Source organism: Lutra lutra, chromosome 16, assembly GCF_902655055.1.
Source record: "Lutra lutra chromosome 16, mLutLut1.2, whole genome shotgun sequence".
Lineage (NCBI taxonomy): Eukaryota > Metazoa > Chordata > Mammalia > Carnivora > Mustelidae > Lutra > Lutra lutra.
This window is the reverse complement of record NC_062293.1, coordinates 18,827,040-18,853,327: the sequence shown is the minus strand read 5'-3', so window position 1 is coordinate 18,853,327 and position 26,288 is coordinate 18,827,040. Positions and strand designations below refer to the sequence as shown.

The 26,288-nt window shown below is 45.5% G+C and overlaps 1 protein-coding gene across 1 annotated transcript; it reads right to left on the bottom strand.

The window, feature by feature from the left end:
* Positions 1-1,758: 1,758 nt before the first annotated feature.
* On the bottom strand, positions 1,759-24,759 carry LSM12 (LSM12 homolog). Its single transcript, XM_047706198.1, has 5 exons — positions 24,556-24,759; positions 22,581-22,714; positions 5,454-5,563; positions 3,936-4,062; positions 1,759-3,140 (listed from the first exon to the last, which is right to left on the bottom strand). Exons 1-5 carry the CDS (start codon positions 24,677-24,679, stop codon positions 3,048-3,050), a joined length of 588 nt encoding a protein of 195 aa, XP_047562154.1. The 5' UTR covers positions 24,680-24,759; the 3' UTR covers positions 1,759-3,047.
* Between the last annotated feature and the right edge of the window lie 1,529 nt (positions 24,760-26,288).

Genomic DNA, 26,288 nt, shown 5'->3' with positions numbered 1-26,288 from the left:
GGACTGAGACAACCCCCACCCTTGCTCAACTGCTTTACCTTATCAACCTCATTTAAAATGCCATGTAAGGGGCCCCTGGGAGGCTCAGTTGGTTAAGCCACCGCCTTCGGCTCAGGTCATGATCCTGGAGTCCTGGGATCAAGTCCCACATCGGGCTTCCCCGGCTCTGCAAGGAACCTGCTTCTCCCTCTCCCTCTGCCTGCCACTCCCCCTGCTTGTGCTGTGAAATAAAATCTTTTAAAATAAATAAATAAATAAAATGCCACATAAAGGGGCGCCTGGGTGGCTCAGTCGTTAAGCATCTGCCTTCAGCTCAGGTCATGATTCCAGGGTTCTGGGATTGACCCCCACATTGGGCTCCCTGCTCAGCAGGAAGCCTGCTTCTCCCTCTCTCACTCCCCCTGCCTATGTTCCCTCTCTTGCTGTATCTCTCTCTGTCAAATAAATAAATAAAATCTTTAAAAAATAAAAAAATAAAAATAAATAAAATGCCATGTAAAGCCAGGCTTCCAAAACAAAGCCAGAGCCTCTGACAATCTTCTAATCCAATCTCATCCCCAAACTCAACCGTCCAGGACCCAGGTAACATTTACAGAGCCCCTTCCGGTGGCAAGCATTTTAAAGATCTTTAGCCTTCCACACCAACAGTAGGGGACAGGTATGAGTTCCATGTTGACAGTGGGGAACCAAAGGCTCAGACTGGTGAAATGATTTACCCACAATCTCAAAGTGAGGAAAGGGAGGGTGGGGATTCCAGCCCAATTAGTTATGCCTCCAAGTCCTTATTCTTTCTTTACCTCACTGCCTTTTACACTGTCTTAACTCCAAATCTTGAAGTGCTTCAGGTTCCCCATCATTTCATAAACTAAAACTGAAGAGTCAAAAAAGTACTCCTTACCAGAAATAGTTGGTACCTACAGTCTTCCATTCACACCTAAAGACTAATGGGGAGGAAGTGACGGTGTGGATACATGACACAGACCTTCCTCCCAGGCTTCTATTTTCCATTAATCACATTCACTCCTTTAATGGCATCTCGTACGGTTTCTAGAGCTTACAAGGCCTCCCTTCTGCCTCCCTCTTTCACCTTTTCCAGAAGCTTACACTTCCATGCAGACTAAATTGAAGGCCTGGTACTTTAAATCTAGCTCTGGCCAATGGCAGAGTACCCTTCTCAGTCTTCTCGTTTTTCTTCCAAACAGCCCATAACAAATGGCCTCATGTATGTGTCCACCTCTCTGTGCCCCTACCCCACTCACACACACCTCCCAACCCTGGATCCCTTTCTCAAATTATACACTTTGCACTGTATTGCTGGGTGAGCTCCAAGGGGTGGAAGGAGACAGGGTAAAGAGTAGGAAGCAGAGAATCTAACGGGAAAGATTACTTAACACCCCCCTCCTTACACCCCCACCCTCTGGAGTCTCTAAAGCACGTACAAACCTGAGACATGAGTGATGGTTAAAAAAATTTGGGTTTTATTGTTTTTGCTAAACAATACTAAAAAAAAAAAAATTTCATTTTGAAGGCAGGGCTTGAATTATTTAATTTTGATCCATTTATTTAATTAAAAAAAAAAAGGAAGGGGAAAGAGATCATGGCCAAAAAGATAGCAGTTAACCCCCACCCCACCCCCAAAGCTCTAGCCAGTCACATGAGCATCACCCACTTCCCACTAGGTGCCTGATATTCAGCTGGTGGCACACTCGGCCCCACTGGACTGCCCTGAAGGCACAGGGGCACTGTGTGCCAGTTTTCGCGCTCAGCAGGTTAGTCAAACCAGACAAACTGGTGGGCTAAAGTCCAGAAGTTCTCTCCAGGTTTTCTGCCCATCGGCTGAGCACATACAAACTATCATAAGCTTGTAAAATTTAAGGGGGGTGGGGAAGGGCATAAGAGCAGGAGGTTGGTGGGAGAAAAGAAACTACAGGTCACCCAAGTTTTCTCCTGGGCTAGTGGCTCTGGATACAGACTTCGAGAGACCGGGAGAGGTGGGCTCCAGGTTTCTTATGGAAGAAAATCATCCTTCGAGGAGGAGCTGAGACGTGCCATGCAAAAGTTTTCTTCCTGCAGAGGGCACAGGAGACAGGGCAGCGGACTCTCCCATCTAGGAGACAGGAGAGTGGTGAGGAAGTTCTTCTAGTACCATGAAGTAAGACAAAAGGCAGAGGGAGAATCCTGAGGTTCTGGCCCAATGTGAGACGGGTACACACACACGGTTAAAGACTAAAAAGCCATCAGGAACCCTCACAGCCGAATCCCACCTGCAAACACTGGCTCTAGAAAGTGCTGCGGAAGATTCTTGCTGTGAACCAAGTCAAGTTAGTTGCCTGGCTATGGGTGGTGGGGAGGGTAATACGTTTTTATTTTTGAAGGGATGAGGTGGGAAGAGCGGCCATGATCTAGTAAAAAGAGACCTGCGAGAAGCAGAAAATATTTAGAGAACATTTTAATATATATTTTCATATATATATTTAAAGTTAAGAAAAATAAAACTAATTCAAGCCATGCCCTGTGCAAAAAAAGGAAAAAAAAAAAAAAAAAAGAAAGAAAAAAAAAGACAAATTTAAAGTGAGACCTCTGTCTGCTGCTCTAGTCTCAACTTAAGTATCACAGTCAGCTTGTTACTTTTATTTTGGAAGAGAAGATGTAAAAGTTTCTTTCGATCACTCAGAAGGCAAGTGTAGCCACTTATAAAAACAGAATGGCAGGGACAGACTAGGAAAGTCAGAGGTGAAAGGGCAGAGCAGGAAAGGAATTTTCAAAAATAAAATTAACAAGGTGACTGTTCCAGAAGGGGGCTGTGAAAAGGACATGGTGGACCGAAGTCTGTTAGTCAAGTAATGATTCAACTTTTAAATTATTCTCTTGTTCTTTTTTGTTGGGTGTTTTGTTTGTTCAAGTCTAAGATTTGGAAATGCCGACCCTTTGTTAACAAGAGCCAACAGGAAATATAGGATCCCTTCCCTCCCCCGGCCTGCCTCCGCCGAAGCCACCACCATCGCCTCGTCGGCTGGATGCTGGAAGAGTCCTCCGTGTGTGCGGACTCAGGATGACAGGGCAGCCTCCTTCTGTGGTTGCTGGGCTTGTGAACGCTGCAGTATCTTTTGGCTTTCCACGTCTCTAAAATGTTTTTCAACCTGAAAGAGACCAGTTCAGCCTAGGTCAGAACAGGAGATGGGCACCAAGGCCTCCCAAACAGTTCACGCCAGGCCTCCACAGCCTGTCCTGGCTGTCCAGCTCAGGGACCATTCAGGCCCCTCCGCCCTCGCTATCTGCGGGCCTTCTTGGCCAGAGAGAGGTGGCGGCCTCTTTGTTTCAGCCGCATGTGCTGTACCTTCAGCTCAGACGGTCTAAAAGAAAGTGAACCGATAAGCTCAAACGCAGTATGAAAAGAGATTATTTTGACCCCAACTCCCTCTCCCCTCTTCATGTAAGTGCAGAAAAGCTGACGGGGAATTAACAGTATTAGACTTTTTACACCCACAATGTTGGTCTCTCGATGCTCAGAGTGTTTTTACAAATGCTGCAACTCACTCGAGACAGTCACATGACATATGCAGGGTCACAGACGCCAAAAGCAACTGATTGATACCAACCAGCCCATCCTGAGAAGAACCCAGCCTGGGAGGAGAGGAACTGCTCAGGCGCAGTCCCATGGAATGGTCTGGCTAATTCTGAAAAGCCACACCGCCGAGGACATGGGGCTGAGCGCTCACTTTATCGCACTGCCCAGTGGGTTCCATCCCCACACAAGTGGCCCAGCCAGAGCAGCGGAGCACTGCAGCGCAGGGGGCAGGGGACTAGGCAGGGCTGCTCTCGGGCTGGCATGTTGGAGCAGGCAGAGACCGCAGCACAAGGGCCTGCCCTGAGGCTGGAGGGGTGAAGGCCAAGGAATCATCCTCTCTCTAAAGGTTCACAGCTCCTTTACTTACTATTTTGCGTACATGGCTCAGTGCACTCCCCTCTTTGCCTTTACAGTTTTCCACTTGATATGGGGGTGTAATAACAACTTCTTCCATGACTACGATGTTTTTTTCTTGCCATTTACAGTCTTTAATGCTGGAAGGAGAAGAAAGCAGGTGAAAGTTGCCTCTTGGAGGCATCCCACACCTCCTGCCTGATGAATAAGTAACTCGAGAAAACTGACCCCAACTTCTCAGCTCTCAGCTCAGACAGTAACCAGATGCCAGCAGCCCACAGGGCGCAGTAGCCAAGAAACAGCCCCTGGGCATCACTGGCTAGGAAAAGCAATGACGCGACGCACATTCGTTCCAAGGGGAGCCCAGAAGAATTACTCGGAAGCACTGGGGACCTAGAAAACCAGAGAAACCTTGGTGGCAGCCTCAGCAGTCCAATCCAAATTGAATTCAAATGAACAGAGAGGCTCAGGCCACTAGATTCAACTAAAGTAGCAGCCTAGGGCAGGGGCTGGCAACCTTTTTCTATAGAGTCAGACAGTAAGTATTTGAGGCTGTGAGCGCCATCCAATTTCTGTCACAACCACTGAATTCTGCTGCTGTGCCTACTACAAAAGCAGCCACAGATGATACATAAAGAAATGAGTTGATCTGCCTGGAGTTTGCCAACCTTTGACCTAGGGGGAAACAGCACCTTTAGAAAGACAGGAAAAGAAATTCCCCCAACTTGCTATGATCTGCACGCTGTCCCCTACCTCCCGAAACGGAAACCGCTCCTCGAACCAGCCCCTCTCAATTATCAGACAGCTGGGCACTTGCCAGACTGGGAAAACCCATTCCAGTTCACACTTGGGGAAGCGCAGGGCAGCTGATATTCCTCAGAGTTCCCTCACATACCTGTAAATGTTCAGACACTCATTCCACGGCCTCAGACAGCTCTGATGCCAGCTGCCATCTGTGCACCAGACCCAGGTGGTTAAATAGGGTAACAGAAGGCAGCAGGGGGGAGGGGGAGTGTCAAATGTTTCAGTTTTCAGCAGCTAGGGAAGCTAGTGGAGAGTCAAATGACTTCTGCTGTGACAAAATGTCTTTTAGGAGGTGGTAATAAGGTGGCCTTCTGCTTTCCCTAACTCCCTATATACACCCCGATGTACAATTAATTAGAAAGAGACAGACATGTAACTCTCCCTTAGTAAAACTGCATCAGCTTCTGGAGAAAGTTACAAGGTCAAAATAATAAAGAGAAAGAAGCCACGAGTTCTAAATTATTGAATACCAGTTCTGAAAGGGATCTTCAGGAAAATCCAATCCCAAACCAAGTTTTGCACATGAAGGCACTGAAGGCCAGGGAAGACAACCTGCCCGAGACTCCACCGTCCTCCTGTTACGGGAACACCCACATCCCTGGACACCGAGGTGCTGCTGACACACTACCCAGCGCCTCTGCTGACCTTCAGGAACGCGACTACCACACAGCGCGGCCAGGCAGCATCGCCCCCGGGGACAAGGGACCCCTATGCTCCCCCGACTCACGTCTTGTGTATGGTCTGGAAGAGCTGCTGGCCCTCTAGGGAAACACCAGCGCTGATTGCATAGGCCTGGCTCAGCTTCTCCTCCTTCTCTGTCCGTGCTTTGCTGGCAAGCTAGGTGGGGGAGAGGAAAGAGACTCAGAAAAGCATTCACCTTCATTCTTCCCAACAGTCAGGACCTGTTGAGGAAAGGAGGCTAGGAAAGACTGGTTTGGTAGCTTCAGTTTTCTCAGAGTCCAAAAGTGAAACAAACACACTGCAAGATGCCTGAGTAGTTACCGCTACGGTGGCAAACATTCCTTCCATCCACTTACTGAGCACCCACCAGGTACCCATGTGCTGTGCTAGGCTAGAGATACAGCACGGAGGCGGGGACTGGACAGAGACCACGAACAAAAACAGAGTAACTTCAGACGGTGCTAAAAGGAGCTAGGCAGAAAATAAAGCGCAGCAATGTTACACAGTGGGACTGGGAAGTGACCGTCGGAAAAAAAGGTAACGCACACATATCTATGAAAGGAGAAAATTAAGAAATTTTATCAGCCACTGCTAGAGTCTCAGGTTCAGAAATTAATGTCTACGACACCTTCAGAGACCAGAATTTTAGGTTCTAAAGACGACCTTTCTGGTAACACTATCTGTACTCACACGGGGAGCCAAAATTCAAGTAAACCTAACCCATGGATACTGCCGACCTTCAACTTAAGCTATCGATATCCTACTCTTTAGAATATGGAATGGTCTGCATTCTACCTTATGTTTGTTCCTTATCTGCCCTCTAGTGGAACGCTCACAAACTTATCAAAAGAAATTCTAACAAACTCTAGTACAGTAGTTCCCTGCCCCTCCCCTCCTCTCATCCAGGGTCAACCTTGGTCTGGAAACAGCTGACGCTCCTCCATCAGGTCAGGTCAACAGTAACCTAATGCTACATTACAGTGCCTACATCATTCACCTCATTTCATCACATCACAGAGGCATCTTATCACCTCCCATCAGCACAAGAAGGGTGAGTAAAAACAATACAATGAGGTATTTTGAGACAGAGAGAGAGACCATATTCACGTAACTGTTATTACAGCATATTGTTATACTTTTTCTGTTATTAATAGTTATTGTTGTTAGTCTTTACTGTGACTAATTATAAGTTAAATTTTATCATAGTTATGTGTGTACAGGAAGGAAAAAAAAAAAAACTAATACATATAGGGCTCAGTACTATTCATGGTTTCAGGCATCCTCCAGGGTCTTGGGGACTACAAACCCTGCAGATAAGGGGAGACTACTGTAGTCTACTAAAATCTAGTAAATCCCTCCCAACAGGGGTGGGTTGCCCTGTCAACCCCTATTGTCCCTCTAATACACTTCTAGTCCCCACCCTACTGTACTGGCTGCTAGAGACTCCAGAAGTACAAATTCGTTTCAGTATAAAGCAAAACAAATGTGCTGGAAAAGATGGTTAAAATGAAAGGCAGAAAATACATCTGAAAAGTCAAACAAATGATTTGGAGATTTTTCAGGCCCACGAACATGAGCACCTTAGTGTACCGATGCTGCAGCTAGTACACTAAAGACCTATGCACAGACACACACATGAGAACACACAGTTTGTCCCCAAACACCAGCTCCTTAAAATAGAGTCATACCTCATATACATCCCCAAAGTACCTGGATATTTGGAATTCCTAAACATTTCTATTCTATTTTAACAGTGACCCCTCAAACCCTAGACCAAATACAGTTTTAGAGGCAAAGTGTCTAACTGTTAGCAAAATGAAGCACTTTATTAAGGTGTGGGTTTGACTATGAAGAAGAGAAAAAGAGACCTTTGGGTTATGGGGAACCCTGCCTCTGAGTTTCAAAAATCATCTCAGGGGTGAGGGGTGTGAACACAGAAGAGAGAGGTCATGCACGCTGTCATTTCAGTGTCCCCAGGGAAAAGAGGAAAGAAAGGCCAGAACTCTGCAGTGATCTGAAGCCTGAGCTCCCTTTTCACATAGTCCCAGCATGTGGAGAGAGACAAGTACAGCAGCACTCAATAAATAATCCTTCAAGCCTGGTCCTGCCATTCTGGCCCTACCAGGCTAGAACTCCACAGAGAAAGAAACGCACAGGCTGACAGTGTTCCCCGGAGCCTCAGCGATCCCAACTGCAGCAAGAGAGCTCTCAGTCTCCACAGGAAAAGAACCGCTGATGGTGTATTTTAAGCAGCAAAAAGCAAAACTTAGTCACCCAGAAAACCCTGATAACAAGGAGTTTCCTTGAGTCTCACTTGCCAAACAACCCTGTAGAAAATCCGAAGTCTACAAGGAAAAAAGGGAAAACCAGGGGGCAACAGCGCTCCCCTGGATTAACCACACTCTCGCAGGGCTCCCGTGGGGCGCAGGGGACCAGACAGCTGTTTACCTTACCCTGTGAACAGGCAGGAAGGTCTCACGTGCAGGTCTTTTTAAAAATGTTTATCCCTGGGGCGCCTGGGTGGCTCAGTGGGTTAAAGCCTCTGCCTTCGGCTCAGGTCATGATCTCAGGGTCCTAGGATGGAGCCCCACATCGGGCTCTCTGCTCAGCGGGGAGTCTGCTTCCCTTCCTCTCTCTCTGCCTGCCTCTCTACCTACTTGTGATATCTGTCAAATAAATAAATAAAATCTTTAAACAAAAAAAGTTTATCCCTGGAGCGCCTGGGTGGCTCAGTCGGTTAAGCATCTGCCTTCAGCTCAGGTCAGGATCTCAGGATCCTGGAATCAAGTCCCACATCAGGCTCCCTGTTCTGCAGGGAGTCTGCTTCTCCCTCTCCCTCTGCTGCTCCCCCCATTTGCATTCACTCTCTCCCTCACTCTATCAAAATAAATAAATGAAATATTTAAAAATGTTTATCCCTGGATGCCTGGGTGGCTCAGTGGTTAAGTGGCTGCCTTCAGCTCAGGTCATGATTTCAGGGTCCTGGGATCGAGCATCACATCAGGCTCTCTGTTCAGCAGGGAGCCTGCTTCCCTCCACCCCCCGAAGTAGGCCTCTCTGCCTACTTGTGATCTCTCTCTCTGTCAAATAAATAAATAAAATCTTTCAAAAAAACGTGGGTGCCTGGGTGGCTCAGTTGGTAAAGCAACTGCCTTTGGCTCAGGTCATGATCCTGGAGTCCCAGGATCTGAGTCTCGCGTTCCCTGCTTAGCGGGGAGTCTGCTTCTCCCTCTGACCCTTCCCCCTCTCATGCTCTCTCTCTCTCTCTCAAATAAATAAAATCTTTTAAAAAAATAAACTTTATCCCTGAAAACCAAAATCATCTCCCTGTGTTGGATCAGACAAAGCTGCTTCTATAAAGCTTGTGTTGACTAGACAAGAGAGGATACCCCCAGCAAAATATCCTTGTCACCTACATAGCAGATTAAAAACTAACCTCACCCATTCAGTAAGAGAGGAAATGGCTCAGGAAACCAGGCACCTATGCTGAATGTTTAAGAACAGAACTGACAAATTTAGGCTAGAAGAAGAAGGAAAAAGGCTGGGAAAGGAGTCACTTTTGAATTCTTGCCAGAGGCAGAATAAAACGTATACAAATCTCAGCCAGAAGTGATTCCTTTGGACAGCCTGAGTAACAGCAACAGTTAGAAAACAAGGATTTCAAAATACGCTTCTAGCCCCCCAAAATACCAGGTGTATAATCTCCTCTAAAGGCTCTGAAAGCAAAGGAGAATAGACTAGGTGATTCTCTATTTCAACTCATAGTGCAAACAGGTCCCAAATGCTAAATGATAAAGTGCCTTAGAGGGGCACCTGGGTGGCTCAGCTGGTTAAGTGTCTGACTCTTGTTTCAGCTCTTGGTTTCAGCTTAGGTTGTGATCTCAGAATCGTGAGATCAATCCTGCAGCAGGCTCTGTGCTCAGTGCGAAGTCAGGTTGTCCCTCTCCCTCCATCGCCCTCTCTTGCTCTCCAATAAATAAAAATCTTTACCAAAAAAAAAAAAAGAGAGCCTTAGAAAAGTCAACAGAGGGGCGCCTGGGTGGCTCAGTGAGTTAAGCCTCTGCCTTCGGCTCAGTTCATGGTCTCAGTGTCCTGGGATGGAGCCCCGATTTGGGCTCTCTGCTCAGCAGGAAGCCTGCTTCCCCCTCTCTCTGCCTGCCTCTCTCTCTCTCTAATAAATAAATAAATCTTTAAAAAAAAAAGAAAGAGAAACAAGATGGGATTGGGAGGGAGACAAACCATAAGTGACTCTTAATCTCACAAAACAAACTGAGGGTTGATGGGGGAGGGGGTTGGGAGAGGGGGTGGGGTTATGGATATCGGGGAGGGTATGTGCTATGGTGAGTGTTGTGAAGTGTGTAAACCTGGCGATTCGCAGACCTGTACCCCTGGGGATAAAAATATATGTTTATAAAGCTGTAAAAAAAAAAAAAAAAAAAAAGAAAGAAAGGATGAATCCCCAAGTTTTGTAGCAACATGGACGGGACTGGAAGAGATTATGCTGAGTGAAATAAGTCAAGCAGAGAGAGTCAATTATCATATGGTTTCACTTATTTGTGGAGCATAACAAATAGCATGGAGGACAAGGGGAGATGGAGAGGAGAAGGGAGTTGAGGGAAATTGGAAGGGGAGGTGAACCATGAGAGACTATGGACTCTGAAAAACGATCTGAGAATTTTGAAGGGGTGGGGGGTGGGAGGTTGGGGGCACCAGGTGGTGGGTATTGTAGAGGGCACGGATTGCATGGAGCACTGGGTGTGGTGCAAAAATAATGAATACTGTTATGCTGAAAAAAATAAAAAAATTAAAAAAAAATAATGAATACTGTTATGCTGAAAAAATAAAAAAATTAAAAAAAAAAAAAAGAAAAGAAAGAAAAGTCAACAGAAATCAGAGTAAACTGACTGTATTTCAATTTGCCCCAGTATCCTCAATTACTCTACTTGTACCTGCAATTGTGCTCTGGGGGATCTGGATGCAATGCAAACTTTGAAACCTCCTGCTGTCTGTTTATGAATTGTATTTTCATGGCAATCTGAAAAATGTTTTTATCTGATTCAGCTACATAGATCTGCTTTCACCCGGAACTTATACAAAGGGGTAAATTTCTCCCTCAGAGGAGCCTAACAAACAGGAACAAGGATGGTTACCCTCACAAAAGGAATCCAGAAGTCTTCTCTCAAAACTGGGAGTGAGATTACCTTGCTCTTTTTAGGCATGTTCCTGACAATTCATGAAAACTGTAGATAAGCCTCCTTTTGTAAAGCAAATGACTATCACTCTACCCTCAAGTTAGCAGTTACTTAGGTTTGAATCCCCCCCACATCACTCATGCATATGTATAAATGGTCCAGTTACTCCAAGATAGTAAGTTTATAGTTACTGTCAAACCACTAGAGGGAACCAATAAAAGCTGCCCTCAGTAGAGGTATAGGGTGTACCTTTTATACCTGGGAAGATTGGGGCGCCTAGGTGACTCAGTGGGTTAAGCCTCTGCCTTTGGCTCAGGTCATGATCTCAGGGTCCTGGGATCAAGCTTCGCATCAGGCTCCATGCTCATCAGGGAGCCTGTTTCCCCCCACCTCCCGCCTGTCTGTCTGCCTACTTGTGATCTCTCTCTGTCAAATAAACAAATAAAATCTTAAAAAAAAACAAAGACAAAAACAAAACTGAAGTACTAGCTGTTGAGAATCTCCAAGACTATTAAAGGCAGCACTTTACAAACTGAGTTCAGGCAAAATGAGAAGCACAAACCTACGAGTACTTGTTACTGATGTGCATGTGGCTTCATTGAAATGACTGCACAGGGGCACCTGGGTGGCTCAGCGGGTTAAAGCCTCTGCCTTCGGCTCAGGTCATGATCTCAGGGTCCTGGGATCGAGCCCCACATTGGGCTCTCTGCTCAGCAGGGAGCCTGCTTCCCTGCCTCTCTGCCTGCCTGTGATCTCTGTCTGTCAAATAAATAAATAAAATCTTAAAAAAAAAAAAAAAAAAGAAATGACTGCACAAGACAACCTGTGCTCACCTGCCTCTCCTTTTATTTTGTATGAAACCCAGTGGAAACAGCTATTCCTGGTCCACTAACCAGTGCTTCCTCCCGTGGCCGTTCTGGATATAGCAACTTGATGTGGGCAACGGAGAAAAGTATGTGAACTTGATACAAAGTACATCAATATTAAAAGGCATCTAGTCATGCCTGCTGCGGGGTAACCCGTGAATGAGTGAACTAATGCACAAACCTCTCCTCCTACACTCAGTGACAAGGAGAAAAGCAGCCACAACGACAAAATCCCAAGCGATACGCGCTTCATCTTGTTACTGAGTCACCAGCTGGGCCAGCTTAGCCCCACACCCCCAGACCGGGGAAGCACAGGCGCTGTGGGGAACCCAGACGGGTTCCTACCGCAAGTATTTAACAGGCTGCGACAGCTGAGACAACAAGGAAAGCAGAGTCCAAAGAGGAACACACTGGATGTGACCTACTGACTCCAATGAGCCACTCTGAGTTTGTCTCATGTGTGCACGCGGGCCGTCCGGCCAGCTGCCCTCGCACGGAGGCGATGAAGCACTGCAGCTGCCACCCGGGACCTGCCGGCACTGGCCGTGACACCTGTGGGAGGCGGACGGATGACAGACCACGGCGGCCGAGAGACCACGGCGGCCGAGAAACCGCGGCGGCCGAGAACACCAGCATCCTAGGGCGGGCGCTTGCCTCTGCTGTCTCCATCCTGGGGTGCGCCCTCAGGAAGCCCTCCGTCCTAGCTAGCAACAAGCAGGCTCTCAAAAATATTTGTTCCAGCCTCCGATCGGTATCCCCAAGTCTTCCTGTTCCCTAGCTGAAAGCTCCTGTCTGACAGTTTCAGTAAAATACTGTTCTTTACAGCTTCGGGTAGTTGGGAACTCCAAAAATAGAGTACCCCACTTGTCTTTGTATCTTAGAATATATAATAATGTATCAAAACACTGAATCAAACAGGAACTGTAGAGCCTCAGAGGCTTGATAGCTAATATTAAAATTCTAAGAGCCAACCTGCTGAGTGAAAGCCTACTCCATCCTAGGCACCAAGCTACACACCTCACGTGTACTGAAACATTTAATCTGTACAACGGGGCGCTGAGTGGCTCAGTCGGTTAAGCATCTGCCTTCGGCTCAGATCGTGATCTCGGGGTCCTGGGGTCGAGTCCCATGTTGGGCTCCCTGTGGGGGGGGTCTGCTTGTCTCTCTCCCCCTGCCCTTCCCCCCACCCCACTTGTGCTCACTCTCTCTCTAGCAAATAAAATCTTAAAAAAAAAATCTGTACAAGCCTACAGAATAGGGACTAAAATTCCTCCTACTTAATAGATGGAGAAACTCAGTGACTTGCCCAAGTTTACCAAGCCTCAAGTGGGAATCTGAATTTCAACCCAGTCTGACTCTTAATCCTGTGCTACAAACAGCTTCACCTAAGTCTAAATTATTGTTGAAAATATAAATTTGAATGCAAAAGAAACTACTTTCAGAAAGGAAAAACATTTTTTTTTCCAGAAAGGAAAAACTTTTAAAACTCAGCTGCCACCTTCTCTTCTTGTCAACGCATTCTGGCATTTCCACCAATGTCCCCAGTTCAGAACACAGCTGTCTGCCTTCTAGAGAAGGACTGCTCTTATCTGAAAAGGGCCCCAGTCTCACCCTGAACGTCAAGAACATTATTTTTTTGGTTTTGTTTTAAAGATTTTTTTTTATTTATTTGAGAGACAGAGATCACTAGTAGGCAGAGAGCCAGGCAGGGGCTGGGGAGGGAAGCAGGCTCCCCGTCGAGCAGAGAGCCCTATACACTGCGTGGCTTGATCCCAGGACCCTGGGATCATGACCTGAGCTGAAGGCAGAGGCTTTAACCTACTGAGACACCTAGGCGCCCCTTTATTTCTTTTGTTAAAGGTAAATCACAGAACTGTTTTTCAGAAAACATATCTTGTGTGAGAAAGAATTTCAGGCCAATTGTAAGTATTCCCTGGACCCTCATTTTCTTTCTATTTTTTTCAAAATATTTATCTAGGGGCGCCTGGGTGGGGGGAGTGGGGTTGAGTATTCTCTCCGTCTGCCCCTCCCCTGGCTCATGCTACCACTTTGAAATAAATAAATCTTAAAAAAAAGAAAGAAAGAAAATGGAGTGCCTGGGTAGCTCAGGGGGTTGAGCCTCTGCCTTCGGCTCGGGTCATGATCTCAGGGTCCTGGGATCAAGCCCCGCATTGGGCTCTCTGCTCAGCAGGGAGCCAGCTTCACCTCCTCTCTGCCTGCCTCTCTGCCTACTTGTGATCTCTATGTCAAATAAATAAATAAAATCTTTAAGAATAAAGTTACATTGAGTGCTTTGAGCTAAGATGAAAAACACCCTGCAAATCCAGAAGGCCATAGAGACGTGATACTTGTTAAACCATCATATTGCTACTGTACAGTATCGACCAGCCTCAAGTCACAGTTAGTCCACAAAGCCTAAGGTTTCTCTCTCCCTGGCTTAAAACGAAAACTAGTTTTAAGTCAGTGGTTTGTTAGCAATTTGTAATTATGTCACCAAACACAATTCATAACTCTAACAGAAAACTAAATTTCCAGGACACTAAATTAATAATTTCCTACTCCAGAGACCCTAAAAGCAGTACTGCTGTGGAACTTCTAAGTGGCCCTTCCAGAGAGAAAACTGGCTAAGAAAGAAGCTAAAATCTGACCTCAACAATCTGAGAGAATCCACTCAAATTAGCCAGCTCACACGTGGCTGTGAGGATTGAGGGAGACAGCCCAGGTGAAAGCTGTAAGGGAGCTGTAAAGCACTGTATAAATATTAGCTGTTAACACTGTTACTATAATATCATTATTGTTAGCACAGAGGTGGTTTGTGGGTCATTTCAGAAAAATCCATACGATCTAACCTTCTTTTAGCCAATGTGCTCTCTCCTTTCTGGTTTCTGTAAGAGCTGCTAGACAAGTTGTAAGTCCTAAACAGAACATCTTCCAAAATATAACTAGAATAGTAAGTTGGAAATGTCTTTAACTCTATGTGCCCAAATGGGGGCACTACCTATGGAATAAAGAGCTGGGGCGCCTCAATCATTAAGCGTCTGCCTTCAGCTCAGGTCATGATCCCAGGATCCTGGGACAGAGCCCCACCTTGAGCTCCCTGCTCAGCAGGAAACCTGCTTCTCTCTCCCACTCCCACTGCTTGTGTTCCCTCTCCCCCGTGTCTCTGTCAAATAAATAAAATCTTTAAAAATAAAAATAAATAGGGGCGCCTGGGTGGCTCAGTGGCTTAAGCCTCTGCTTTCAGCTCAGGTCATGATCCCAGGGTTCTGGGATCGAGTCCTGCATCGGGTTCTCCGCTCTGCGGGGAGCCTGCTTCCTCCTCTCTCTCTCTCTGCCTGCCTCTCTGCCTACTTGTGACCTCTGTCTGTCAGATAAATAAAATAAAATCTTTTTAAAAAAATTAAAAAATAAAAATAAATAAATAGTTGATTTGGGGTGCATGGGTGGCTCAGGCAACTGAGTGTCCAACTCTTGATTTTGGCTCAGGTCAGGATCTCAAGGTGGAGAGTGAGCCTATGTCAGACGCCTCCATGGCAATGAAGCCTGCTTAAGATTCTCTCTCCCTCCCTCTGTCCCTCCCCCACTCCTACCTTCCCTCCCCTCCTAGGGAGCACGTGTGCTGCTTTCTTAAAAAAATAAACAATTGCTTTTATTCAGTGGTACTGAAATTAGCCATGCCCTGTTTTTTCCTGGGCTCTGAAAAGAGAGAAAACAAAGTAAAATAGAAGAGCCACACCCCCTTACTACCTCAAAGAGAGATTCTGGCTCAAACTCTTGCCTACCACACACTAGCTGTGGGAACCTGAGCACTACGCACAACCTCTCCAGAGCCTCAGTCCATTCATCTGGGGCCCACCCTGAAGGGTTATCGTTGGAATTCAATGAGCATGTACAGCACCTAACACCAATCCCGGCATGTAACAAGTCCATTCCCTCCCTCTGAGAACTAATAACCTCCAGGGTAGCTTCCCCACAGAAGAGCAAAAGCTTCTAAACTGTAGATGGACAAACTGAGCACCTTCCAAATTAGCTTGATTCCATTACGTTCCTTCCTTTTATTAGTTATTCTTCAAGACCCTACTCCACTATTACAACAGAAAAGCCTTCCCTAAAATGTTTACCACTCTACGCCAAGGGTTGGCAAACTAGAGCCTGTGGGCCAAATTCAGCCAACCACCTGTTTTAGTTATGCCATATTGGAAAGACCACACCCACCTGTTTCTGAATCATCTGTGGCTGCTTTTGCTACAAAGACAAAGTCGAGTAATTGTTACAGAGAATGGATATCCCACAAACCTAAACTACTTACTGTCTGGCCCTTCACAGAGAAAGTTGGCTGGCCCCTGCTCTATGCGCCCACACCACCTTGCTCACACCTCTCGTAACTCGGACCCTGCCATACTGTCAGCACCAGCTAAATGCTGCTCTCCCTCGACGCCACCAACACACAAGGGATTCTTGAGGGCAAAGGCGGTCTTAATCATCTCAACATTCCCAGTGCCTGGAAGGGAAGGGAAGTGAGAGGAAAGGAGTTTAAAAGGAAAAGAGGGCGCCTGGGTGGCTCAGTGGTTTAAGCCGCTGCCTTCGGCTCGGGTCATGATCTCAGGGTCCTGGGATCGAGTCCCACATCGGGCTCTCTGCTCAGCAGAGAGCCTGCTTCCCTCCGTCTCTCTGACTGCCTCTCTGTCTACTTGTGATCTCTCTCTGTCGAATAAATAAATAAAATCTTTAAAAAAAAAAAAAAAAAAGGAAAAGAAACCTCAACTATCAGAATTTCACAGAACAGTTCGCAGTTTCAATAAGTGACTAACACACGGTCACACAATTCAGTAAAAACCCAGCTGTTAGAAGAACCCAGCTCTTCAAACTCCCCACATTCTACCACACACACAGTTGGCTTTTGACACAGTGTGCAGATCCTTTCATTTTCCACTTCAGGTACAATTTGCTGGACTCTCCAGGGTAGTTTCTGATATTTACCTAAGTTAGTCTCAAAATTCCAGGGCTAGAACTGGACTGCATGACCCTTTTCTCCACAAGCCTGTTCTGCAGCTGTAAGACCGGACAGTTAGGATGCTCTTAACAGCAGAAGCGATACCCCCACTGACGCAGCAGTAAAGCCCTCAGTTTAAACCACCTCCACGTCAGAGTGCAGAGGTGGCTTCAGTAACACATAGGTGGCGCACCTCTGCCAGTAACTCGGGCCCAGCAACTGTCTCCACAGCCCGCGATGTCAAGAAAGCCCCCTTTGGAACTAAACCCTTAACCTAATGAAGGCTCACAGGATTGGCTGGCTGCCATGCACTATAGCTAACTGAGCCACGAGCCCCAGCCCGGAGCACTGCATCCCCCGCTACGGCTCTGTCAGTTGGACGCTAAAGTTTGAATGCCACTGAATGTGACACGATTCAGAAGGCTAGTGATTGTTTAGGCAGGCTCCCCGCTGACTGTGGACCCCAATGCAGGGTTTGAACTCAAGACACTGAGATCAAGACCTAAGCCAAGGGGCACCTGGGTGGCTCAGTTGCTTAAGCGTCTGCCTTTGGCTCAGGTCATGAACCCGGGGTCCTGGAATCGAGCCCTCTGTCAGGCTTCCCACTCAGCGGGAGTCTGCTTGAGATTCTCTCTCCCTCTCCTTCTGCCCCCTCCATGTGCTCTCCCTCTTTCTAAAATAAATAAATAAATCTAAAATAAAATAAAATGGCAGTCAATCATTCTACCTTGCTAACTTCATCTGATACCACTCACTACTTAACATGTCCCGTCACACAGCAGTAAGGGGCTCTTCCTTTTCACCCCCAACCTAAACCATGACACTTTCCTAAGGAAACAGCTGTGTCTGCTCACAGCCACAGGCAAAACACTGGTGGACTCTAACCTGGTACTGGGGCCTTGACATTACACTCTAATCAAGTGAGCCAATAGGTTATATACAGCTTCTAAAAGCTAGAAAATTTTTATCTGACAAAAAAGACATGCTTTCTCTAGAAACATAATTGTTTCCTTCCCACATTTACACATAATATGAACTCCTACCAATATACACATAACCTAAACACAGTGTGGCCAGGCCATCTGATTCTACTCGGTGCTAACTCCATATCTCCACACATTAGGGTCACGATATGGTCAAGGGCCCACCTGACAAGACAGATCCACGAACAAAGGCCGTAAGGCAGCAGTTATTAACCACTCCAGGAGTGTACTCATACTTGAGAATTAACCCTCAAATCACTGGAAAGTCTATGGCAATGCTAAACCTTAGTTGTTTTTTTTTTTAATTTATTTGACAGAGAGAGACAGAGCAAGAGAAGGAACACAAGAAGGGGGAGTGGGAGAGGGAGAAGCAGGCTTCCTGACAAGCAGGGAGCCCGACGTGGGGCTCAACCTAGGATCATGACCTGAACTGAAGACAGATGCTTAACGACTGAGCCACCCAGGTGCCCCTAATCTAAACCTTAGCTTTGAAAGTGGGAGAACTCAAAACAAAGAGTAAGTCAGCTCTTCCCTGAATATGACAACCTACCTAAAGGTAAACAATTTTTTTTTTAAGTGAACTCTGTGACTCTTTTGTTTTCTCAGCCGTTCCAGAACTACCCACCCCCCACCGCACCCAATCTTCAAATACCCTTTTTTATCCAAAGGCACCCAACTCCTTCTTCATTACCAGGAGCTAATGACAAGTTTTTTGAATCTCTTCTTCCTGGGTGCATCTGGTAACTCACTGCTTGTTAGCAAGATCTAAATGGGTAATAAATGGATAAAAGAGGCTGACAAATTAGTCAGTGGTTTGGTAAGGGAAGTGGATGCCTTATCCGCAGATTTCAATTTCTATGCTTTGTTAGTTTTCCTGCCTCCCCATACAACTCACAAATATCTCTTCAAGAAAGTCTTCTCCAACTCAGCAAAGTGAGAAGACGACTTACATCTCATTCAATGCACTGGATGCATTTATCTTAATAAATACATACACTTGCCTTGGCTATGTCCATGAATTCTTTCCTAAGGGTCTCAGAGGTTGAAAGCACAGCCTCCTAGGTTCTGTGACTACTCACTCTAAACTCCAGTACCCAGCCAAGTGTTAACTTAACTACACCACCTGGTAACTCTGCTCTCGAAGTTCAAGTTAATTCTGGTCACCAAGAAGAGATCTCTTAAAAATATTTAACTCTATTACATATTAATGGCATTCAATACAATTTTGATTTTCCCCAATCCTGGGTTGGCAAGTTCGGATAACTGAACAAATGTCGATCCAAAGCCAGGAAAGACTGACAGAGTAATAGCATTCATGTTCTTGGCTGCCTTCCCTCAGTCACAATGCCCCCACCCTCCCATCTTGCCCCTATGCCTATTCAAGGAACATCAGTTGGCTACAAATCGCTAAGAAGAACAGAACGAACACCTTCCAATTCTAGTCAAGTGATCTAATCCCCACAGCAACTCTGTGAGATAGGTACTAACACTATCCCATTTTTACAGTGAGGAAACTCATGCTTAGTAAGGTTAAGAGGCAGAGAAGTAACTTTAAAGACTTACCTGCTTTTTCTACTAGACCACAATGCTCCTGACCACACACACAGGTTTCTCTACGTAGAAACATTACTAACATGGGACTTGGCAGCCAAAACATCAGACCTGAGTTCAAATTCCAGCTCTGTTACTTAGTAGCTGGATGATCTTGAGCTAGTGACTCATTCTCTCTGAGCCTCAGTTTACTCTCTTATGAGATGCTGATGGTACCCACACCATAAGAACTGTTAGAATTAAATGAGATGTCTACCAGTTGCTAGCTTAGAGTGGCACATGAAAACATTAGTTTCCACGCTACCAGCCACGTAACCTGGAACAAGTCACTTAAACTAATAAGCCTGTCTTTTCATCTGCTAAATGAAAAGAATACACTCTAAAGATCACACGGTGTGACTGCGAGAATGGAATGAGGTATCCAAGTACTTTGCAAGTTGTAAAGCATGAGACAAATGCAAAATGTGGTCCCCAGCAGAGCTTACCACAACGCCTTGCACAAAATAGATTTTAGGAAATGTTTTATAATGCTACACAAGAGCAACCTTGTTAATGTTGACATGTCCCAAATCGTCTCCTGAGAACACGACTAACCCACCGGTAATCTCCATCCCCAGAGAGCAAGAAGCAGAGTCAGTTCAAAGGAACTTGTTCAGAAACACCATACTTCATCCTGCCATGTGGACACTACAGTTCTTCTTGTCCTAAAGCAACATTTAAACCTGCCCCATGACAGAACAAACTAATAAGCCACAGGGTAAGTAATCTGAACCTCACTTATGACTGGCTTTGATGTGCTTTTGTACCTTTATTGAAATGCTTCTGTCTTAGAGTCAGGAAATTCAGAACACTTTAACAGGGTACCATGGTAGTATGGAGAAGATCAAATGATACCTGTAACTCCCACCTTCAGCAACCCCACTGTCTCTCACATCCCATATCTGTGGACAGACGCAGGACTTCTTAGCCAGCAGTGAACTGTCAATGGAAAGCAAAACAGACTCATCTCTAAAAACTGCTAGTTCATACCTTCTCTAGTTGGACTGGAATTAAGTATTTTCTTTAAAAGTCCTTCTCTTCCATTTCCTGCTGGGTCAGAGTAAACAAATATCCAATTTATATCAACGGGATTGATTAAACAGAGCACTTACTAGATCAGCAACATGAGCCAACTTGTGATGGTTATCTTCCTACTGGAAGTGGAGCACACAAGTGGTGGTCCCTAAGACTGTGAGAGCAACAGCTTTCTTCCAGGGATCTCTGAACACTTTAGTTCCCTCCTAACATGCTTAAACAACTCTCCATCTTAAAAAAACCCAAGTCCATGTTCTTCAATGGGATGAACTTCTCAGGTCACTCAAGCAATACGTAAACAGCCGCCCAGATTTAAGTTTTCAGTAACAGTACAGCAGGCTCTTCTAAGTCTAATCGAATCCAGGGACTCACAAAGCCTCCTCAAACGATAGTTTCAAGGGAAAGCCAATATAGCTGACTCCTCAACACGTCTGCGAAGGGAAGAGTGAATAAATGAAGTCCAAAGATAGCCCTCCAACTTAATTTTAGTTTTTAGTTTCTGACTCCTCTTCCCAGCAAACCTTTTTCAAGACCTGGCAAGCACGCCACAAAATAAGAAAAGTAAGAACTTCTGGTCTTCCCTAACCTATTGATTCCTGCCACTTTCTTGAAAGAGTGGGTAAACAACTAGTTTACAATACTAATAATCTAAAACTGACCAGCAGAAAGCAAAACCCTAAAGACAAACTCGATAACCAAGAACTACTTATATTTGAGGTCACCATAAGAAAATCACCTCTTAACAGCTCCCACTTAACAGTACCCCCCAGAATACTCCAAGCCCTCTCAGCTAAATGGGGCATATACTGGTCCCAAGAACAGAAACTCAGTCCTCTACATTTGAGAAAATCATCCCCCTTTCAGATAATCTTTCCTCTACTACTCACTGAACATCCAGTTATTTAGTACCAAACTTCTCATACCCTATAGACACCAAAAGTAACTACTTTCTCTTCAATATACTAGGAATAAACAACTTCACTTGAATCTTTCAAATCTCTTCAGTTAAAAAAAAAAGACAACCACTCAAGGAGCTCCTACATTCTAGTAGAAGGTACCTAAGGCAGGGTTTAAAAAAAATCTATAGATTTCTAAGAATGGGACATTCTATATGCAACAGCCTTTAACATGAAACCCAAGACCCTTCCAAATCTGTCTTCAGCTATAACTAAAAAACAAGTGGCATTTCCCTGGAATCTGAAAAAAAACGGAGCTCCAAATCGCAGGTAACTATATTCCACCAGCCTCAGTTACCCTCTATTGTTTCAGCTGCCTGAGTGTTTCCTTGCTTTGCTGAATTGTGGCCAACATACCACATTCCCGAGAGAGAAGCAAGAGAATATACGTTATTACAAGACTCCTCCAGAGGGAAAAACTTCCACCACACTAACTCAAGAGACTTAAGGAGAGGCAGCTGCTACTAAAATCAAAGGTCTAATAAGGTTTAATATTCATTCAAAAATATTAAGCACTTATTCTGTGCAAGGCTCTGTATATTCAGCCATAAACAAAACAGGGATGGTTCCCAACCTCTGAACAAAGTTTGGTGAGATAGAAAAGCAAAGAAACAATAAACAATTATACTTATAAAAAGGCTACAAATAGGGTAATCTTAAATTCCAATTTGCCCAGGACACACTGATCTATACTTGCCCCAGTGTACCAGCATAAAACAAAAGCGCTAATGCTTTACTCTCAAAAATGCCCAAGTTGGACTATAAATGCTGCCACCTTAACTCTAAACGATAAAGTACTGTAAGAGAGAATAATGGGGGCAAATTACTTTAGCCTGGGTGATCAGAGAAGACTTCTTGGAAGAGGTGCTGAAGGATGCGGCTCCAAATTCCAGAAGAAAGAGTGTTCCAAGTACAGGACAGCAAAGACTACAGGGCATGGGGTTGTATTATTACTGATGTTATTATACATGAACTTTCACTCATAGAACTGGAGAGTCAAAGTGATTTGGGGGTTCCCACATTATCAACATATCCATCCAAAACTAAAATATCGTAAAGCCTCTAATTCTGTCAGACCTCAAAATACAAACATAAAGACAAAAATGAAGCTCTAAGGCAGTAGTTTTCAAATTTTTGTAGGTCATGAATCAGAGATCTGCAAAATACTCCATATGTTCACCAAAATCACATATATGCATGTAGGCACACAGACAATTTCAGGAGGTTCACAGGCCACACCCCTACCCAACCCCACCAACACCAGAAGTTCACACATGGACTCCAGGTTTTTAAAAAAAAAAAAAAGTCCTCTTTCAGAAAGAACAAAAGCAAACTCTCAACTTTCTCTATTTGGGCATTAAAAGGTTTCTTAAGTCTTCTGAAGATACCCAGGAATAAAGAGAACACCTAAACTGACAGGTTTTTCAAAAAGGTATCAGAACAATTTTAAGTCAATGAAAAAATGAAAAACAATGGACAATGAATGTATGACCAAAAGTCAATGAATCTCAAATCTCCCCACCATTCTGGAGAGCCAGAACTGCCCTCAAGTCCTTACCTTACTAACATTGAGTGAAGCTAGGGGAGGAGGGGTTTCTGTTCGGTCATTAATTATTTCCACTTCTGAAACATACTGTAAGTTTATGAGCAAGATGTCTGCATGGTTGGGCTTTCCACTGGAAGAGGGACATTCTGGTGAGAAAATAAAGTTAAGGAAAACAGGAGCAAACCGAGCACATCCCAAAAGGGGCATGGAAAACACAATTCACACAAGGCTGGTGTAACAGGTGTGCCACGAGCAAGAGTGGGGAGCCTCGCAAGAATCACAGCGCTCCTCAGGGAATCTCTGCCGGCCACCTTCTGCCCACTCAAAACCCAGAACCCAAAGATCTCAAGCTTTTCAAAGCCAAATACCATCCAAAATTGGAAACCTCAGAAAAGGTTTCTGTCACCTCTCTGGTTGGAGGGAGGCATAATGCCATGTTAATGCCGTATATATAGTTTGTCTAGGACCTAAGGAACCACACAGGAGAGGCAGTACTTTCTGTTCTTGGTACTCCTTTCATGTATATACTGCTCTTTTCACTTTTTTAGATTTCAGATTTCCCATTCTGCAGAGGAGAAAACTACAGCACTGGAAAGGAGGCTCACTCTAGGTGAACCCAGCTAGATAAATCATTCATTTATTTATATATATATATATATATATATATATATATATATATATTCTTTCATTCACTCACCCGTCCTCCAACTATTTATCAAGAGCATATTATATGCCAATTAAAAGTAAAGGAATTCCTCATGCCAAAACCCTTCCAACTAAACCACTATCGTAAAAGGTCTGTTTGGTCCAGATCTGAGTTTTTATATTTAAAAAAAAAAAAAAAAAAAAAAAAGGCATGGCTCTTGCTGTAGTTTCAGAGGATGTCCTCTTAGGCTAGAAATCTACAATTAAGTGATTAAATAATTTAAAATACTTGCCACGCAGCAAATGCAGCACTCGGTAGGAAACTTCCTTTTGAAAGATGCCATAAAGGATTACTCCTCCAAAAAAGAAAAAAATCCAAATAAACCCACCTGTGGCTCAGAAAGGGGAAGGGGTGGCATATTTAGTACAATCAGGAAGTATTATAATTCCAAGATTGAGTTTCCTGGAGTAATTCAGAAATCATTTCCACCCCAAAGAAGCAGGCCTTGTTTTCCATTCTGTTTAACACCGCCACTTCCAAAACGGGAGCCAACTACTATGGAAAAGTCAGGACTCCATGTGCTGGGCTGAGCAGAAGATAACTTACTCCTTCACCTGTAGCCCACAAAACCCTACAGGAGCCCCTAAAAAACGTGGTCTTCTGTCTGACCAGGTTTCCTATGCAAACATTCTCATAACAGCAATTTTCAAATGACTGAGAAAGCTAATTCAATACTCCCCGCCCCCAATAGCACCATGCACACTAACCAGCAAAACAAGCCCCTATCCCCATTTCAGATACAAACTCTGTCCTGCAGTTACTCTCCCCCAAAGCAATCAAGACCCATTTGGTCACCACCCCACCGCCCTTCCTTGGACCGAATCCCACCAGAAGACACCCCTTCTTAAACTCTATACCCTTGAGCTACTAGCAGTTCCTTAATCTGCACACCCCCTCCCCACATGATTCTACCCGCCCCCCTTCCATCCGGGCTCCAATCCACCAGCCCCCTCCCACGACCACCCTCTCTCCGGATCACCGTGTCCCCTCTCATAGCGTTCCCCCGAAAAGGCATCCTCGTGTCAAGCCCCCCTCCACCCACTGACCCTTGCTCGGGGCCCAGCTCCCACAAGGGGTGGGAGACAGGGTCCCCAAAGCGGACCGAGGGACACGCGAAGAGGGGGAGGGGGAGCTCAGGCCCGTGCGCATGCGCTCCGGGCGCCGCGGTAGCCGGTCGCCCCTAGGCCCGGAGAGGGCCCCAGCCGCCGCCGTCGTCCCCCACCCCCCCACCACCGCACATACACGCCGGCCCGGCCTCGGGCTCCGCGCAGCGAAGGATACTTAAAGCCAGCATTTTGGACTGGTAGTCGAAGGCTACCACCTCGCCCTGCAGCCGCTGCTCCTGGCACGTCCGGCACGACACCTGGCTCCCAACGCTGAAGTACTCGCCCGGAGGAGCCGCCATCTTGGGAGAGCAGCCGCGGCCGGCGGCGGCGGCGGCAGCAGCGGGCGAAAGCCGGGCCCCCAGTGAGCGCCGCGACGCGACGCGACGCACGAGGCGCACTGACGTCACACGCTAGGGCGTGGCCTCGCGCTGGGTGGGCGGGAGCCTAGGTGGAAAAGGGAAGAAGAGGAAATAAAGGGGAATCTGAGTAAGTGTGTTTGTGCAACTGGGGGCACACTTGGTAAAGTCTTTGCAGAGTCAATTTCGGAAGTTAAAGATAAATGACCTACGTGGAATGAAAAAGGGAAGGAGGAGGGAGCTGCTGTTTACGTATGTGCGCACCTTGACACAAGAGTTTAATGAATGAACTCTGTATTTTATATATGAGGAATGTGAGGCCCAGAGGACTTAAGGAAACTTGCCCAAAATGATTATACCCAGTTATAAAGTGGTAGCGGAAAGAACATTGCTTATAGGATTAGCTAAACTGGGATCGGAATCCCAGGTCTGCCACTTGCTAAGTTCTATGAACTTGAGCAAATTACTAAACCTGATCCTGAATCTTTATTTCTTCCCTATTTTACTGAAAACCCAAAAATCTTTTGGGCTAAGAATCAACACCTGCATTTTACAGAGGAAGAAACCAAAGTCTTAGACTGAACTTGGCTGGGGTCACACAGTCAGAAAGGATTTGGTCTACCTGACAAATGCTACTTACAAAGACGGTGCTATTTACTGCTCTGCTATATTAAATAATACCGTCTAGAGTATTTTTTAGTGAGATGATGTGTACAAATGAATGGTATGTAGTAGGTCTTTAATAAATTGTTGTTCCTCCATGATCACCCATCACCCTTGGAACTGGAGATGTTTCCCCATCTCCCATCTTGCCCTCTCTAGAAAGCCAGGCAAAGGGCAGGAATGAGAAGCGGTAGTGACAAAGGTGGCCTTGGGGCAGGAGTTTTGGCCCTCCCCCATTAGTGTCCATCTGATATATGAAAGTTTAAACATGCAAGATGCAATTTTCAAGCCCTGTCATCACCAGTTTCTGTCCCTAATCCACCTACCGCCCCTCCTTCCATGGAAATTCTGGAGCCTCATGTCTGACTAACAATAGGCTGAACTTTCTCTAGTCCAGACAGAGGCAAAGGGCCAGCCCTGGTCCTACTTAACCTGAACACAGTTCCAAAGTGTTTCCTTGCCCTGCAAGAGACATCAACTTCCCAATTTGGGGTGTATATTAGTACAATCATTGTAATAGGAATAAATATACTGCTCCCTCTTAGTTGTGTTTTTTCAGAGAACTTTCAAGCCTGACCCTCTCAAGTCACATGTAACTGCTGCTCCACTTTTTATATGGCAGCGTGATTATAGGTTTTCATATATATGACTGTCAGGTACTGTTAGGAAAAGCTTCCTGGAAGAAGTGAAAAAAATCTGAGACCTAAAAGACAAGCATGATCTCTAAAAGGAGAGAGAGCCTGGTGATTTCAAGGAACATAAAGTAGTTCAGAGATATGATGAAATGGAGTTGTGGGGGTAGGCTGGTTAAGGTTGTCTTGGTAGAGCCTGAGCAAACTTTTAAAGACCTAGAAAACGTAGGCTTTCTCCTTGGGGCAACCAAAAACAT